Source organism: Euprymna scolopes, chromosome 21, assembly GCF_053919585.1.
Source record: "Euprymna scolopes isolate OS-2025 chromosome 21, ASM5391958v1, whole genome shotgun sequence".
In the NCBI taxonomy this organism is placed as follows: domain Eukaryota; kingdom Metazoa; phylum Mollusca; class Cephalopoda; order Sepiida; family Sepiolidae; genus Euprymna; species Euprymna scolopes.
This window is the reverse complement of record NC_136502.1, coordinates 57865382-57882857: the sequence shown is the minus strand read 5'-3', so window position 1 is coordinate 57882857 and position 17476 is coordinate 57865382. Positions and strand designations below refer to the sequence as shown.

Sequence of the window (17476 nt, the reverse complement as noted above, 5' to 3'; positions counted from 1 at the left end):
TATATTTTGTGTTCCTGTGTTGATGAAACTTTTAATATTAGTTGTAGAGAAGATGTTTGTTATTTTTAACTGAAACTCCTATGAACTTTTTTTTTCTTCATCTAAAACAAGCCAATAGAGACATAGTGACACTACTACAAAATGGCTATCTTCAACATGCATCTCACAACCTTCACCCAACGCTCTACAGTTTTTCTCTTTTATATGTACTAACAGGGCCTTAACAAAGCAGAAGTAGTTAAAGTGTGTGTAACATCTTTATATTAAAGCTTTTATCTCTTATATTTTTCTCTCTTTCCTCCTTCACTGTTTTTCCACATCCCTATCCCCATCCTTATTTCTCTTCCACCCTGACTGTTCCTCTCTATTGAAAATGATAAGTCATTCACATCTCCTTTATATAATAGATAACATTGTAAATAATTGCACTCCCCCCACCTCTGATGAAACCTGGCCAGTTGCCCCCCCCCCAAGTGAATTTTTTTTTTAAACTTTAGATATTACTAGCGGGGGTACCCGGCGTTGCCCGGGTGTTTCAAGGTGTGTGTACTCTTAAATAGAAAAGAAACTGGGGGGGGGGGGGGGAATAAAAAGTTTTTGTAAGTTGGTAGGGTCAAATCCGAAGCCCTAAGGCAAAGTTGGAAAATAAAATGTGAAAAAAACATGAACCGTTTGGCCAGCCAGAATGAGTTACTGAAAGATGTTTGAATTTATTTAAGTAAGAACAAAATTGACAGGTGCCCGCACTCAAGTCATAGAGTTAAGATTTTGTGTGAGCGTTACGATGACGACGTAAGCAATAGCTGTTTCTGCGTGAACGTTTTTAATGAGGTCAATGACCAGGTTTGTTTGTTATAAGCAAAGTAAAAAAAGAAAACAGAAAAACGAACGTTAAAACTTATCTGAAAAATAAAGCGGTGGGGGGTAATCAAAACATCGAAAAAAACACAAAAAAAACTAACGTTAGGCAAACGAACAATGTTAAATGTAAAAATCGAAAAAACAAAAAAGAAAACAAAAACAAACGTTAAAAAAAAAAACATGTGAAAAATGGCTTAAATCAGCCTGTTTCGATATTAAAATTAAAAAAATCTGTTGGTACCCGGGTGTTTTTGGGTGTGTGTGGTCGGTCGGCAGTGTTAATGAAAACCTAAGGATAAGCGAAGTAAAAAAAAACAAAAAAAAACAGAAAAACGAACGTTACGTGAAAAATGGCTTAAATAACACTGGTTCAATATTTAAATTTAAAAAAATCTAAAAAAAAAAAGAAGATATCTCACACCACGATTCGAACCCAAAACGTTTAGATAATGAACCAACGCACTAACTAACTAAGCTAACACGACGTACATGAAATTAAATCAGTTCTTCAACTATTTAAACTAAATCAATTTTTCGATATTTTTTGGGCGAAGAATGGGCTTCAATATGATACCAAGTTTGTCAATTTTTGTACTGTCTGTCGAAAATTTTTAGCGGACACACAAACACACATACATACACACATTTTCGTTTTTATATTTATAGATTACACTTTAGATATTATTCATCCAGAGCAACATTTATCATGAATATACCAACTTTGTGGGTGTTTGTTTTGTAGTTTTTAATTTAGCTGGACATACACATATATGCAACTGCTCTTTATATGAGCTTTATTTTTCAAAAGTTACTACATGCTTCCATACGTCCTTTTGCATACTTTTCATATGAAATATTTTCCCAACACTTTGATAATACACAAATTTATTTATTTATTTATTTATTTTTTACATAGGCGTAACCACTTATCAAGGCCCAGGGACCACTCGAGGATAAGGGTTAAGAGTGTACAGTAGTCAATTGGACAATATAGTAATCATTAGTAATGGAAATTCGGTAAATTTGTTAACAAGTGGAACGGCTCATCAAGAACTTGTTTCCGTTGGACTTGAAGACAACCATATTGTAATCAGCTGGAAAGCAGGAAAACGGAAGACAATTCCACAGGCGTGCAGTTCTAAGAAAGAAGCTTTGTTCATGGAATCTATGTTTAGGTTTAGGCACAGATAAAAAGTGGGGGGAATTATTGATAGTGTTTTCAGCTAAACGAGTGTTTCTTGTGAAAGTTTGGCAAGGGGGGACCATAGATTGAAGCTCAGTCGAACACTTTCCATGAAAATAATGATAAAGCGGAGACAAACTTGAATCGCAACATCTCTTCTGTGAGATAGAGGTTGCAGCGAAGAGAAAAGGATATCTACGAGGCTACAAAGTCTATTTTGAACTCTATCAAGGTAGGACAAGTCTTCTAGCAGTTCCTGCACAGATGTAGAAACAGCATTACATCCTTGGACGCACCAGGCTCTTATATAGATAGAGAATTGCATCAGCAGTGAGATATCTACTGGACTGATAGAAAGATCCGGCCATTTTTCCAGTGGCCTTGGCAACAGATTTGATGTACGTGTTCCATTTAAGATCAGGAGTAACGGTCAAGCCCAGAAGCTTGTCAAAACTTGAGGCCTCCTCAAGATGACAGCCATTCATTTCAATTGATGCCAGATGGGGATCGGAACGTTGATGATGTAAAGATAGAAGCTTGGTTTTAGATGCATTATAAGTAACCAGTCACTCCTTTCCCCATTGTACCACATGCTCAAGATCAGAAGAGAGAGAATCGGCGAGAACTTCGTCATTTACTGTCTTAGATGTGCTACCATAGATGGTAAGGTCATCAGCATAAATGTCTACGAATGATGTAAGGATGTGATTTGGAAGATCATTAATATATATCAGGAAAAGAGTTGGGCCAGGATGGACCCCTGAGGGACTCCAGCATTAATACTGTGAGCTTCTGATTTTTGCCCATCAACTACTACTCTTATGAACCTATCAGAGAGAAATGATTTAATAATTGAGAAAACATTTCCAGCTATACCATAGCTGGAGATCTTGTGAAGTAAACATTTATGGCATACTCTATCAAAGGCTTTAGATATGTCAAGAGCAATTGCCCTAGAAATGTTGCCTCCGTTGAGAGATTCGCTAACCCTATGAGATATAACTGTAAGCACATCTGCTGTAGATCTAGCAGAACGGAAACCATATTGTGTGTCACTAAGAAGGTTATTTTTGCTAAGATGGTTGATTACTTCTCTATTTAACATAGATTCCAGCAACTTACTCATGACGCACAGGAGACTTCTTGGCTTATACTGAGAGGAGGATGAGCGATCACCTGAATTCTTAAATACAGGGCATACTGATGAGATTTTCCAGGATGATGTGAAGCAATTCTCCTTAAGACAACGTTTAAACAGTTTTGTAAGTATAGGCGCTGGTTGAAGTCTTTTGAGTACTATAATTGGAATACCGTCAGGGCCGGTTACCTTACTGGAATCAAGGTTTTTGATTTTTTATTTTGAATTATACTTATTTTATTTTTCTTTGTTTTTTAATTGTGATGATTTATTACTTAGTTTCGGAATTTTTTATAAAAAATAATTTCCTCAAGTATCAACTAAATATGACATATTACCCTCTGAAGTTATGGGTGACTAATGCAGTTGAAATCAGTATTTTCTACAGAAAGACAAACGAGCAAAGTATGTATTATTTAGAGAGGTGGGGTAACTTACTTGCAATTTTTTTAGGGAGTGGAAGTCGGAGATACGCTAAATCCAATTTCAGTTACCTACTAAATATATAATTTTTTAACTTTGACATTAGCTGATAATCATGTTTTTACAAGAAAGTACATCCTTGAATGTGGATGATGTCATAATAACAGCTTTTGACAATTTCTGTGACATCATCCATTTTCATATATATTGACAAGTACAGTTTGAAAAGCGACAAGTAAACAAGCTAATCAAAGCTTCCTTGAGAGAGATACTTTTTGTATGATATATTTTTTCACAGAACTTATTAATAATACACAAAATTACTTTGAATTATTCTGATTTTACAAGTTTTAAAAAAAATATTTTTTAGTCTTTTATGATCTTTTTTTTTTGTGCTTACTATTTTTGATTTTTTTTTTTTTTTTGTGATATATGATTTTTGTGATAAGTTTGGGATTTTAGATAAAACTGCTTTAAATGTCAACCAAAAGTGACCCATCTCCCTCTGAAGGGGAGACTCGTCGAAAGCGTTCACCACGTAGAGATCCCAAAGGAAAGTAAGTATTGCAGAGTTTTTATTTAAATGTAGGTTTTTTATTTTATTTATTTTATTTTTTTCAGTCACTAGAATTATTTAGAGTAAAATGGGTCTCAACAGAGATTCGGCATTACTCCCAAACTTATTTTTTACTGAAACAATATTTTCATTAAAAACAAGACATTAAAAATAGTAAGGTATAGAAAGTTGCATGATACACATGAAACATTAAAATGAAAAGTTGTTTCGAAAAATGTAGTCGTTATCTTCATAAACAAAGTATATGCAATTTAATAATGAAAACTGACAGAGATGATGATTATGAAAGCCGGTTTATAATTATTTTGTAAGTTTCAAATTACTTTTTGATTGTGTTTGAAAGATTAAATAAAGCCTAAAATGAAAATATGTATTTTTACAAATGAAAAGAAAATTATTACGGAAAATTGCTGTATTCACTGTAGTTAGTGGGGGGGGGGGGAACAGTAGAAAAACTTGATACACTGTTGAAGGTAAACTTGAAGACAGGGTAGTGGAATGATGAAGCTGTGAAGTGTATCAAAGAAAAGCAGAAATGTTGGAGTAATTGGAGGAGAAAGATTTAGTAATTTACAAAGCAGAGATTGATTAAGCCAGGTTTCCAGATATATTACCAAGGAATGACAAGAAGAATGAAGTATTCATGAGAGCTAAACAGATGACAAAAATTAATAAGGAGAGAAATTTAGAGATGCGAACTGCATCTTGTGACGTAAACTTGGATATAATGTGGAAAAACCAGGCATGCAACTTCCCCTTTTATCTGTGATAAATATTAGAAATTCTACCTTCTTCCTCTGAATGCCTATGGTTTAAAATTTCAAGGAAAATGACCAAGACAAATAATCTTACTCATTCCATGAATCGTCTTCAGGTGAGAGATAAATTAAAAAATTGCATTTAGTGAATTTATTGAAAAAGTCGTTTGAAATTGTTAAAAGCACTTAAGCATGCCCTTCCCTTCATATTGAGCCTGATTGATGGTTGGTTTGTTCATGTGAATGATTGCGATGCACAGGTTACAATTTGATACAGCTAAAATGGCAGTGTTTTTTTATTAATATGTTTTTAAATTCATTTTTGGGGTGTCATATGGTACAAGGTGTTGGTAGATGAACCTGTGAGTTGAAGACAGGTGACATGTAAGCCAGCAAGATATACTGGGCCTAGTCATGCCAATGTACAAGTTGTTTTTGGAAGCACATTCCCCTATAGGACATTTTAAAACATACAGCAATGTTAGTTTTTAGTAAATTGTCGTCAGGTGTCGGGTTATTGCTAATTAGTAAATGAGTTGTTTTAAATTTTTTATTATAAATGATGAATCTAAATTTAGAATTTTTTTCAATGGCGGAAATGTGTTTATGCATGATATTTCTTATTTTTTCGTCGATTTTATAATTAGTGTGCATCTGGTTCCAGTAGAATATGTTATCATTATTATTAGTATTTTTTTGTAATGGTGGCTAAAGTGTGTTTAATTTGCTGATCGAAGATATAATTTGGGAAGTTGTCATCAGTAAGAATTTGTTTTATGTTAGTGCCGTCTATATATATATATATATATACATATATAAGTAGTAGCATTCGTGTGTGTCTGTGTGTACAACTCTCCTGTTCAAAGAAATATATAAATCCATTTTAGGCTATTTCTTGCAAAGGAGATCTGTGTGTACGCCTCTCCTGGTCAAGAAATATAAATCTGTTATAGGCTATTTCTATCAAAGGAGATTACACATTCAATTTTATGCATGATTTCTATATATAGTATTTTTCAAACAAAATCTGCACTCAATGAGTAACCTCATTTGCATATTGCATTAAAGAAAATCTATTTTAATAATTAGCTCGATCTTATTAATTATTTGCTGTAATAGAATCGTTTTAATTGTACTATTTAGAAATATTATTTAAAGTTTATTTATTTAGTTTATTTTTAATTCAGTTTATATTTGATTTAATTTATTTTCAATTATTAATATTTAAAAACAGATGTGTTTAAAACCGGATGTCTCATATTAACCTATGAGAGTTATTTCTGTTTAAGCTAATACTTCGGTCTTTGTTTGAAAACAGAGGCCACTTTTTTTGGTACATGCATCCTTTGAACCAGATGTAACTCGACGTTTGCTCAGCTTTCTCCGGACCATGACATCGACAGCTGAATGTCACCGATGCAATCATAACAACACTATGTGGAAGAAAAATAGCAAAATTTTAAATGTAGAAACAACAGAAAAAAAAAGAAAACCTACCATAATTTTTGATTTTTATTAACTGTGTGAAGAAAAGTTTTTTGGGTTTTTTTGTCAAATAATTTTAAGCAATTTTTTTTTTGTCAAATAAATAATTTTTAAGTACAGTGGTACCTCAGTACTCAACCATAATTCGTTCCAGATGTTTGTTCGAATACCAGAATGTTCGACAGCCAAAACGATATTTCCCGTTTAAATTAACTGAAATAGTATTGGTTCCAGAGTTTCAAAGTCCCTTTTTATTTATAAACTTTGAGGATTTTATACATTTAATTGCACAGAACATCAGCAATAAACATATATTAAAATGATTACAACAATATAATCTATACATGCACCAAGAGAGTAAAATGTATGTAATTCTACATAAACTGTTTTTATTTCTTTTAATGATCAGCTGATGGCGCAAGTGGGTGGATGAAGGGAGGGATAGGGAGATTACTGCTTGGTTGTGCAATATTTGGATGATATTTAACCACAAAGGCTTTGATATCATTCCACTTGTTGCATATTTCTTTCAATATTGTTGTTGGTGCATCCTCCTTCCTTTCCTATTCCTCTGAATGCTCCTCCTCAACAGCCTTATTTTGTTTATTTTGAAGATGAAAAAGTTCTTCTGTTGTCAGCTGAGATGCATGCTCTTCCAGTAGTTCCTCAGCATCATGAGTGTCTACCTCCAAACCTAGGCTTTTATTTAGAGACACAATATCCTCTACAATTGCTTCAGCTTCCACAGAAGCAGCCTCCTTACTGAGACCCGCACTATCGTCAAACTCTTCAAATTCACGTTCTGTAACACAATTGGGCCACAATTTCCTTTAAGCAGAATTCATTGTTCTATAAGAAATATCAGATCATGCTTTATTAACAAGAATTATGCTGCAGATGATAGTAAAATGATTTCTCCAATGGTGTCATTGGTTACCTCGAAGCATTTTCTAAACAAAAACTTTGTGTACACTTCTGAAAATTAGCAATAATTTGTTGATCCATTGGTTGAATTAAAGGTGTGGTATTAGTAGGCAAGAACATGATTTTATGAAATCATATTTTTCTGTTAAATCCACTTCAAAAGATGGAGGATGGGCAGGAGCATTATCCATTATCAAGAGGCATTGTTTAGACAATATTTTCTTTACCAAATATTTTTCAACAGTATGGGCAAACACTTGAAAAACTCATTCAGTAAAGAACTGCCTGGTCAACCAAGTTTGCTCGCCACATAACAGCTTAATTACTTTTTATCACTTTGTGTGACTTGAAAGCACGAGGAATGATAGATAAGCAGTGGCTTCACCTCCTCCTCACATAATAGTGTGTACCTATTTTTCATAGATTTATGTACAGAAAGCGATTTCTCTTCTCATGAAATGAAGGTCTTATTTGGCATGTTCTTTCAAAATAACCCTGTCTCATCACAATTAAAAATACATTCTCTTTTACATAGTTTGCAAACTTGACCTTGAGTGCGTTTGCTGCCACTTTATTTGAATTTGTCACCTCTCCGTGTTAGACGATGCTACGAATACCACTTCTCCTTTTGAATTTCTCAAACCATCCTTTGCTAACTTTAAATTCAAATTTCTCATCATTGGTGAAAGGACTTAATTTCAATAAATCATTGTAAATGTTTTGCTGTTTGACACACAAGTTTCTCACTTACATTGTCTTCAGCTAACAATTGCTTGTTGTAAATGAAAGTTAACTTTTCTACTACTTATCTAGTAACTCTGGCCTTTGTTTAGTAATTGAAGTGACACCTTTAGCTATATCACTAGCTTTAATAGAATCTTTATGCTTTAAAATAGTACTTATAGTTGATTTTGCCATTTCATATTCCTTTGCAAGCACTGACACATGTATTTCTCTTTCAAATTTCTCTATCAGTTCCTTTTTAAAGTTTATCGTCATTGGCACAGTTTTCCATTTTGCACTCGCTTTACTGCTTTTATTTCTCTTTTTTTCTTTTTTATCCAATGGTAAAAGAATATCTGTTTCTATAGTCTTTACACGACACTAAACCGATTATTTGAACAACTATGTTTTTTATTGAGCAATTAATTACTGTCATCCCAAGATATGTCTGCTTTGTTTGTTGTATTGAAGTCTACTGTCCTTTTTTTTTTTTAATTTTTGGATACCTCAAAGTCCTTTGTTGTCCCACGCAAAATGGGGTTGACGAATCGAATTGCGTGATATGCTAAAAATAACTCAGACACTGTCGAGACTGTCGAAGGAGTTGTGATGACGCTATTCTAAATAGAACTCTCGTTGCAAAGTTCAGACTCACATGACATCATCGGAGTGGGGTTGGGTTGTTAACACTATACTTCAAAAGTATGAATAACCGCGTTTCATTGAGGAACACCACTGCTTGTTTACATTTGAAGCGAAGCCGGCGGTTCGAATTCCAAAATTTCGTTCGACTACCAAGGCAAGAAAATCTCCAACTTTTGGTTCAAACACAGAGTTGTTTGACCACCAAAACGTTCGACAACCAAGGTATCACTGCAATTTTACTTTTTTTTTTTTTTTTCAAATAAATATGTGTTAGCAAATGCTTTTTTTTTGTCCTATAAATAACAACAAAAGTGGGTGGGTTGAGGTTGTTTTGTTTGTTGTTTTTTTTTTTTTTGATTGACTGAGAAGAAAATTTCCGGTGCTTATGCACTTTTGATACTGTACTATTTTTAAATAGTTTTTTCAAGTAAAATTCAGGTTTCATAATTTTTTTGTTTGTTAAATTGTTAAGTGGAAGCACAGAATAGTTAAAAAACACCCTTCCCTCCCCATGTTAAGAATGGCTTTCGAAATAACATTATTTCAGCATGATAGCAAAAGTGCACAAGTACCAAATTTCTTATGGAAGGTGTTTTTTCCTCAGACTTTTGGACAGCATCAGATGACGGCTAAGTGAACGGAGAAGAGATAGCGGACATGTAAGGAAGCTCTTCACTAACCGGGTAGCTTTCGGTGATGTAAGTTAATATGGAAACAAACGGATTGCTGTGCATTGATCCCAATCCACATTCGTGCTGGATGTTTTTATTCATTGCCATCTCGAATGCCCACGCCACAGTTGAAACTCGCGCAGTGTTATGATTGGCTGATTACCATGTTACGTCAGACAGCAGCTAAACTTAAGCTGTTGACGTCGTGTTCCGGGAATAGCCAAGCCAAACGCTGAGTTAAGTCTGGTTCCAAGGATGCATAAGTACCAAATATAATTTTAAAGTATAAAAATATATCAAAATATGATTTTAATGTTTTAATATTATTTCTTTCCAATGAGCGATTCATAACCGAAAATAAAATAAATATGTAAAAAACATGAAACATTTATAGATTGATTTTAGAATTATTTGTTTGTTTGTTTTTTTACAGTAAGATTGTATAATACAATAAGATTGTATAAAAATCGTCGAAAAGTTTGCACAACCCGTTCTTTGACTGAGAAACGACCTCTATTAGCCGTTCTTGAAACTAAAATACACACATTCATTTCATGTTCCTGATCTGCAGAAGTGCCCTGTTTTTTGTTTTTTTATTAAGAAGAGTATTTACAAGAAAATGTTATTGCGTTTTGTTATACAATTTTATACAAGAAAACCTATGTGGCATTATTTGAGGTCATATCTTTGATAGAGCAAGTATGTTAAAAGGCTGCATTACCCGGGAAGAGTAACTGTAAAATGTTTTGTACTATTTTATCTAAGATAATCTACTCGGAATTACCTGGGATTTTTAAAAATCGTAACCACTTAAAACTAAAAAAATTGTGTTTGTTATACAATTTTATACAAGAAAATATATGCAGCATTATTGGAGGTCGCATCTTTGACAGAACAAGGATGTTAAAAGGCCACATTCGCCAGGAAGAGTAACATTTATGTGTTTTGTTTGGAATTGCCCGGGATAAAAAGTGATATAGCAGGTGTATTCAAAGACAACTTCATTTTTCGTTTTTATATGGCCTGGCCATCACCAGGTAGCCCTGCTAGTATAAAATATTTTGTTCGTGGATGATTTATGTTTTTGTTTAGTCGATGAGATTTTTCACTGTTTTATACTTATTCATATTATATACATTCACTTTAAAAATTGAGAAGACATGATTCTTTACTAGCTTTTTGTATGGGTAATAAATCTATCAGTGTTGGCTTTAATTTCTATATCAAGGAAGGGAATCGTGTTATTTATTTTATGTGTGAAATTTAATACGGAATTATTTTTAAGTGTGTTTTTGATTATTGTTAATTTATCTAAATTTTCGGTTAATAAGAGTATATCCTCAATGTACCTAACATAGATGGATGGTTTAAGAATGCTATTAAAGATTTTAGTTTCCAGGTCGGTCAAATAAAATTTGGAAAACGACAGGCCAAGAACCGAACCCATTGAAACTCTATCAACCTTGATATATAATGTTCCATTGGGGCCATAGAAAGGGATTTTAGTGGTGCAGAAGATTAATAATTTTTGCAGTATGTTAGGGTTTATTTTAAGTGCGGGAAGAGTGGAATTATTATATATATTATTAATTATTATATCTATAGTTTCATGAACAAGGACGTTTGTAAAAAAACTTTCAACGTCTTTTTACAAAGTTCATTGTAGGGTTGTACTGAATAAAGTATGTCTATTAGTTGTTCAGAGGAATTAACTCTGTAACTAGGAGGTAAATACAGCATAATTAGTTTATGGGGAGTTTTTGCCAGTTTGTAATATAATAGGAGAAGGGGGTAGTTTTCTTTATGTACTTTTACATTTCAGTATATATATATATATATATATATATATATATATATATATATATAGCCTGGTCTATATTTGCCTATAATTTTGTCCAGTTTAATGGAGTTGATGTGTGCATTGTTAGCTGTGGTTAATGTTGTGTCGTGGAACAACAGTGAAAATAAGAACAATCAAGTCGAGGTTCGGTTAAGGAACAAGTGTATTAACAATAATGTACAAAGATAGGAAAGCATGTATATCTGCTGGGCACTCGGCTAGCAGTTGAAGTGCAGTCGCATCTCTCTCACCGGTGTTGGAATTACTAGCACTATTTATAGTGCTAATCGGTGTAAATTCCTCTGTCCAAGGAAGGCTGGTATAACAGTTAATTTATTAATATTTATTTTGAGTTGTTCGGTAGGATTTCTATGTATTGTTTTGAATTTAGATGTGTCAGATAGAATTTCTTCTAATTTATTATTATATTGTTCAGTGGCTATTATAATGAACATATTAGATTTATCGGCACATTTAATGATTATGACTGGATTATTTTTTTTCATTCAATAATGATAGTTCTTAGTTTTTTTAGTAAGTAATTGTATTTTGCGAGTAATGCTTTATTTTTTTTTTATAGATCCAACTTTAAATGTTCAGATGTACTTTGATTTTGCTTTCATCTGATAGTTTTGCAATGTTTTGGTATAGAAATTCTATTTCAACTTATTTTTGAACTGTATTAAATTTGTTTTAGAAATGACAATTAGGGTCAAAATTTAGGAGTCTTTTTTTATGGGATCCTAATTGTATTCGAGCTAAATTGATGTACCATTCTAGGGTATCAGGGAGATTAATTTTTTCTTTGTATAATCTATTTAGTTTCTTTAGAAAAGTTTTTGTTCAATGTAATTGTTGAGTGCGAAGTTTGAAAAGCCATTCTTGGATTTGGTGTAACTGTTCAGATGGATATATATTATATATGGTGAAGAATTATGACATCACCAGGACGAAATGAGCATTTGACAGCATCATAAATAACTGATCTGCTATCTAAATTACCTAGGGATGCAAGAGATGTTGCTGCATTCCACAGGGATGCAAAAGATGTTGTGACATTGTACAAGGATGCAAGAGATGTTGAGACATTGCACAGGGATGCAAGAGATGTTGCTACATTGCACAGAGATGCAAGAGATGTTGCTGCATTCCACAGGGATGCAAAAGATGTTGTGACATTGTACAGGGATGCAAGAGATGTTGAGACATTGCACAGGGATGCAAGAGATGTTGCTACATTGCACAGAGATGCAAAAGATGTTGCTGCATTGCACAGAGATGCAAGAGATGTTGCTGCATCCTACAGAAATGCAAGAGATATTGCTGCATCACATAGAGATGCAAGGATGTTGCTGTATTGCAAAAGAACTGATTTTGAGGAAATATTCGCCAGAAAGATAGGGACGTGAAGTAAAAGATTTGATTATACTTGAACGGTATTGTTTTGCACTAAGTTCTTGGAAAACTTTGGAATTAGAAATGTTACTTTTTTTGGACAATTTATTTTCTCTGGATACCACATGCATCAACTAGCTAAGTACTTCGTGTTTTTCTATCTACCCCCCACACCTAATCCTGCCCCATCTGTGGTGGACAACCAAACTAAGTTTATAAATGCTCTTATTTTTAGACTTGAGAAATCCTTTCTCAAAATATTAACAAAGAAAAAAAAAATGTTTTCTTTTCTGGTGTTCGCCCCCTCTCAGCCCATTGAGTATTGTATGAAGATTCTTTTTGGGAGATCGAATCCTATTAATGTAATAAAATATGCTTATATATAAATCTATAATTGTTAATGTGTTTTGTCATTTTTGCCATCTGTATGCCTCATTCGGTTATTTCATGAAGATGATTGATCATGAACCAGACGATGTGTCACAATGAGGCTGTAACTCTTATGGGTGACACAACACTTTATTTTTCTTTTGTTAATTATTAGCAGTTCAGCCCGGCTGTGCTTGGGTCTTATGTACTGTTCATAACTTTATATATTTTCAAAAGTTTGACTCATGTTCAGGTAACCTACATCTAAAATTTCAAGTGTTTAGACCCAAAATTGGCAGAGGAGTTTGGTAAAGTCTGCAAAGGTCAACTCTTTCAACTTTGACCTCTTACCAGTTAAATTTGTGCCCAAAAACTGATTAAAAAGCTTGCTACATGTCTGAATACTTTTTATATAAAATTTTAAATGTTTAGACCCAAAATTGGCTGAATAGTTTTCTAGAGACCTCAAAGATCAAATCTTTTGAACTTTGACTCCTTGGCAGCCAAATTTTTGATCAAAAACTGATTAAAAAGCTTGTCCTATGTCTAAATACACTTTATGTAAAATTTCAAATGTTTAGACCAAAAATTGGCTGAGTAATTTCGTAGAGACTGCAGAGGTCAATTTTTTTAAACTTTGACTCCAATTTTGACCCGTTAACATTTATTGTTTTGGGCTCAAATCAAATTAAAAAGTTTGATCCATGCCCAAGTAAACTACATCTAAAATTTCAAGTGTTTAGACCCAAAATTGGTGGAGGAGTTTGGTAGAGTTTTCAAAGGTCAAATCGTTGAACTTTTACCCCTTGACAGCCAAAGTTCTAGCTGAAAACCGATTAAAAAGATTTTCCTTAATCTCAATACTCCTTATATCAAATCTCGAGTCTGTAGACTGAAAATTGACAGAGTAGTTTGGTAGGGAAATGTACACACACAGACACAATTTCACGTTTATAGATATATAGATTAATGTGTTGCAAGCAATGTAGAGAGAAACTGCTACAGATTCTGCACAGGGCACTTTGCCTGGTCAAAGTTACTCTCGGCTCATAACAACCTCTATATGTTAAATGTAAACAAAAACGTAATATGGAAGGAAAGACAAAACATCTTTTAAAACAACAATGAAATGACCTATTTCAATCGCAAAAGTTGGATGGCTTTCGAATGAAAAAAATGAAGAGTTGAAAGTTCTTTGGAACCGTTGCAGGTCAACCAGTAGTAATCTGGTGTGAAGATTATCAATATTGAAGCATCCAGAGGATCAGGACAGAAGAAAGAGAGAAGAGACGTCTTTGTTTAATGCTTCCTGGGTTTTCTCTATTGATTGACCGTGATTTGCAAAGGGGCTAAAGAAATTCCTCAAGGGACAGATAGAATCAATATGCTCTGCAAGCTGATTAGTCAGTGTGTGTGGCCGAATCACTTGGCAGGGACACTGATTTGCAATGGGTCTCCATTGGCATCTGTGCCACACATTTCATCTGTATTATTAGCCAATCATGTTTTACATTCATCTCAAAGAAAGTTGCACCAGTCAACAATTGTGTGGTTGGTCTCAATGCCAGTCTCATGTTTGATCACAGCCTGCAACATGTCATAAGACGAACAGTTTATCATTATGATAATTTGCTGCAGAGTAAAATGACTATCGGAGAAAGACGGACCATCATGCAACAACTTTCATGTCTTGCACATGCTGCAATACAACCTCTTGTCGTCTTACATACACATTTAAGTGGCACTGTTGACTACATGGACATGCTATAGTGTTTTTTTAATAACTGACGTATTGCTAGCCATCGTAAACAGGTCATGTCAAATATTTAAAAGCAATGCAGCTAGGTTGAAAACTTCATTTCAATTCCACAGTGGAATTATAGTATGTGGTGGGACAATCTCAGACAGTGCACGAGGTTTACCCCCCATGATGGCTAAAAACACACACACACACACACACACACACACACACACACACAAGAAATAAAAGCGTAATTAAAAACTTAGCCATTTAGATTTAAAGTTTGGTACCAACACATCATGCTTCATTTAAATCTTTTAATTTATGCACCTAAAATGCATTTACTGGAAAGTATAAAATCTAAAATACTGAATAATAATGAAATAGAATAAAATGATATAACACACACACAAAACAAACAAACAATAGTCCGTAGACTAAGAAAATGGTGCGGGGGGGGGGGAAGCGCTAAACAATTAATGATCAAATATGAAATTAATTCATAATTAAATATATTTACCTCATCACCAAGAGGTTAGATACAAGGTAAAATATTTTTTTCACAAGCCAGCACACTAAGACGAGCGCTCTCTGACCTGTAGGTCCTAATACCTAAGCAGCCATGTTGGCATTCCCCAGTATGGACGTCCAAGGCGAAAAATTAACCACTTCTCAGGGAGAAGATAGAGCCTGTTCGTAAGCACGAAGTGAACCATACCTCAACAAGATAGCAACAAATAAGCTGGACTGTTGTATCATGGACTCAAGATAATTTAAGTGATCACAGATTTTCTTTTTTAATAATCTCGAATTTCAAGAATTAGGAAAGGGACATGAATGTCAGTTGACGGTTTTGAACAAAATTATATTTTTTTATAAACAATTTTTAACTATTTTTAAAAATTAAAAAAATTCTTTTCTGGGAAAAGATATGAAAAAAAATACAATTAAAAAATTTTGAATTAAAAAATCTCGTCACGTTATTATTTTAATAATATCACGTGACACAGAAATCTCGTCACGTTATTATTTTAATAATATCACGTGACACAGAAATTACTTTTTTATATAATATGCTTAGATTACGTTATTTTAAATTTACATGTTTTTATTTATTTATTTTTTTAAAATGTTATTTAGTTTCTTTAATTTTGAGAATTAAAACCTGTTCAATTGTCAATTAAATATGGCCAATTTCTTGAATAAAGTATCCAAACATGTAAATCCAAGCCATGCGTTCCAGACTGCGACCAGGAGAGTAAAGTCAGTATATTTATTTGTATAGTAAAAAAAACAAAACAAAAAAACGTTAACATCTATTCTATAGTGAAAAGTCGAAATGAAAATTCGTCTGGAAAAATATAGTTGCCATTTTTATAAAGCCACGAAAGACTTGCTAAAGAACTATAACCCAACCCTGTCTCTTAACTAGAAAACTGAAATTCTCCTTTCATCTTTTCATGACTTGATTATAAAGAAGGCGACTACATTTTCCAGTCGAGTTCTTCACGGGCAATAACACTATATGATTTTTATGATTTATGATTGTTTGTATGGATTTTATATCTGTATATAACATAAAAATCACTTAGGGTTTGTATTACTGTACACATAGATTCGAAAAAGTTGTCAAAAAACAAATATATAACAAATAAATGTTATCAAAGGCAAGATAAGTTACTTTTCTGCCAAACTGGATATATTTTTTGTGTTTTTATTCAATGTAACATATTTATTCAGCTCGAAAAACATGCAGTGGTTACCGATATATTCGAAAATTCAAGATGGCGTCTCACACCCTCTTTAACACGGTAAGTTTGGAAAAAGGTGTTATAAATAAAAAACTATACAAAATACTATTAAAAACTCGCCGACTATATGTCAACCTTCAACCTATGTCACGGTAACATATATTGAGCGAGTTTTTAACAGTATTTTATCCGGTTTTTTATTTATAACATCTTTTCCCGAACTTACTGTGTTAAAGAGAGAGTCGGGCGGGCGCTATTTTGAATTTTCCAATACTTCGGTAAACACTGTATGCTTTTCGAGCTGAATAAACATGTTACATTGAATAAAAACACAAAAAATATATCCAGTTTGGTAGAAAAGTAACTTATTTGTGAGTAAATTAATTCATGTGAGTGAAAAAAAAAAAAAAAATGGACCGTGACAAACTATCTGAACAAATTTGAAGCAACGAATTAAAAATTTGGTTTAAACTAATAAAAAAAAAATGAATAAATAATATTATTAAAATATGGACAAAAGAACGTAAAGAAACAAAATTGATACAATATTCTTTTTTTTTCTTTCAGAAAATATTTTCTAATTTTATACAAAGTAATCCAGAAAAAAAAATAATGTCTTAACGAAATATTTTATCTGTTTATTCTATATTTTAAGGAAATATTAAAAAATATGTTATTATGTAGTTTCCCGAACCATGTAATCTTGATTGGAAATACGATATGCAGTATTTTGAACTTGTTGATACTAAACTCAATTTAGTATTATGAAATAAAAACTTTTTAATTTAGTAAATTATTTGCTTAATTTATCGTTATTTCTCTTAAGTTCATCTTTATTACTTCTCATTTTTTTTCTTTGACGTCCTCTGTGCAGTTGTGCACTTGTGCAGTCAGTGACCTTGTTACCTCAACTGTTCTACATGTGGCCATACATAATCAAAGTTTCCTGTTCTGCATACATCTCCCTATACTAGTTAATTTATACATTATAC

At 33.0% G+C, this 17476-nt stretch overlaps 1 protein-coding gene across 6 annotated transcripts in view; it reads left to right on the top strand.

Moving 5' to 3' along the window:
• The first annotated feature begins 3758 nt into the window (after positions 1–3758).
• The window catches only part of LOC145242387 (androglobin-like), a 337568-nt gene continuing 323850 nt past the window's right edge, over positions 3759–17476 (top strand). For 3 of the 6 annotated variants that reach the window (XM_080105409.1, XM_080105408.1, XM_080105404.1), the window contains exon 1: positions 3759–4162. In XM_080105409.1, coding sequence (XP_079961535.1) covers positions 4083–4162 — 80 coding nt within the window. In that variant the 5' untranslated portion in view covers positions 3759–4082. Of the gene's footprint in view, positions 4163–15789; positions 15997–17476 lie in introns of those variants that run through there. The other 3 variants (XM_080105407.1, XM_080105405.1, XM_080105406.1) reach the window with 2 other exon arrangements.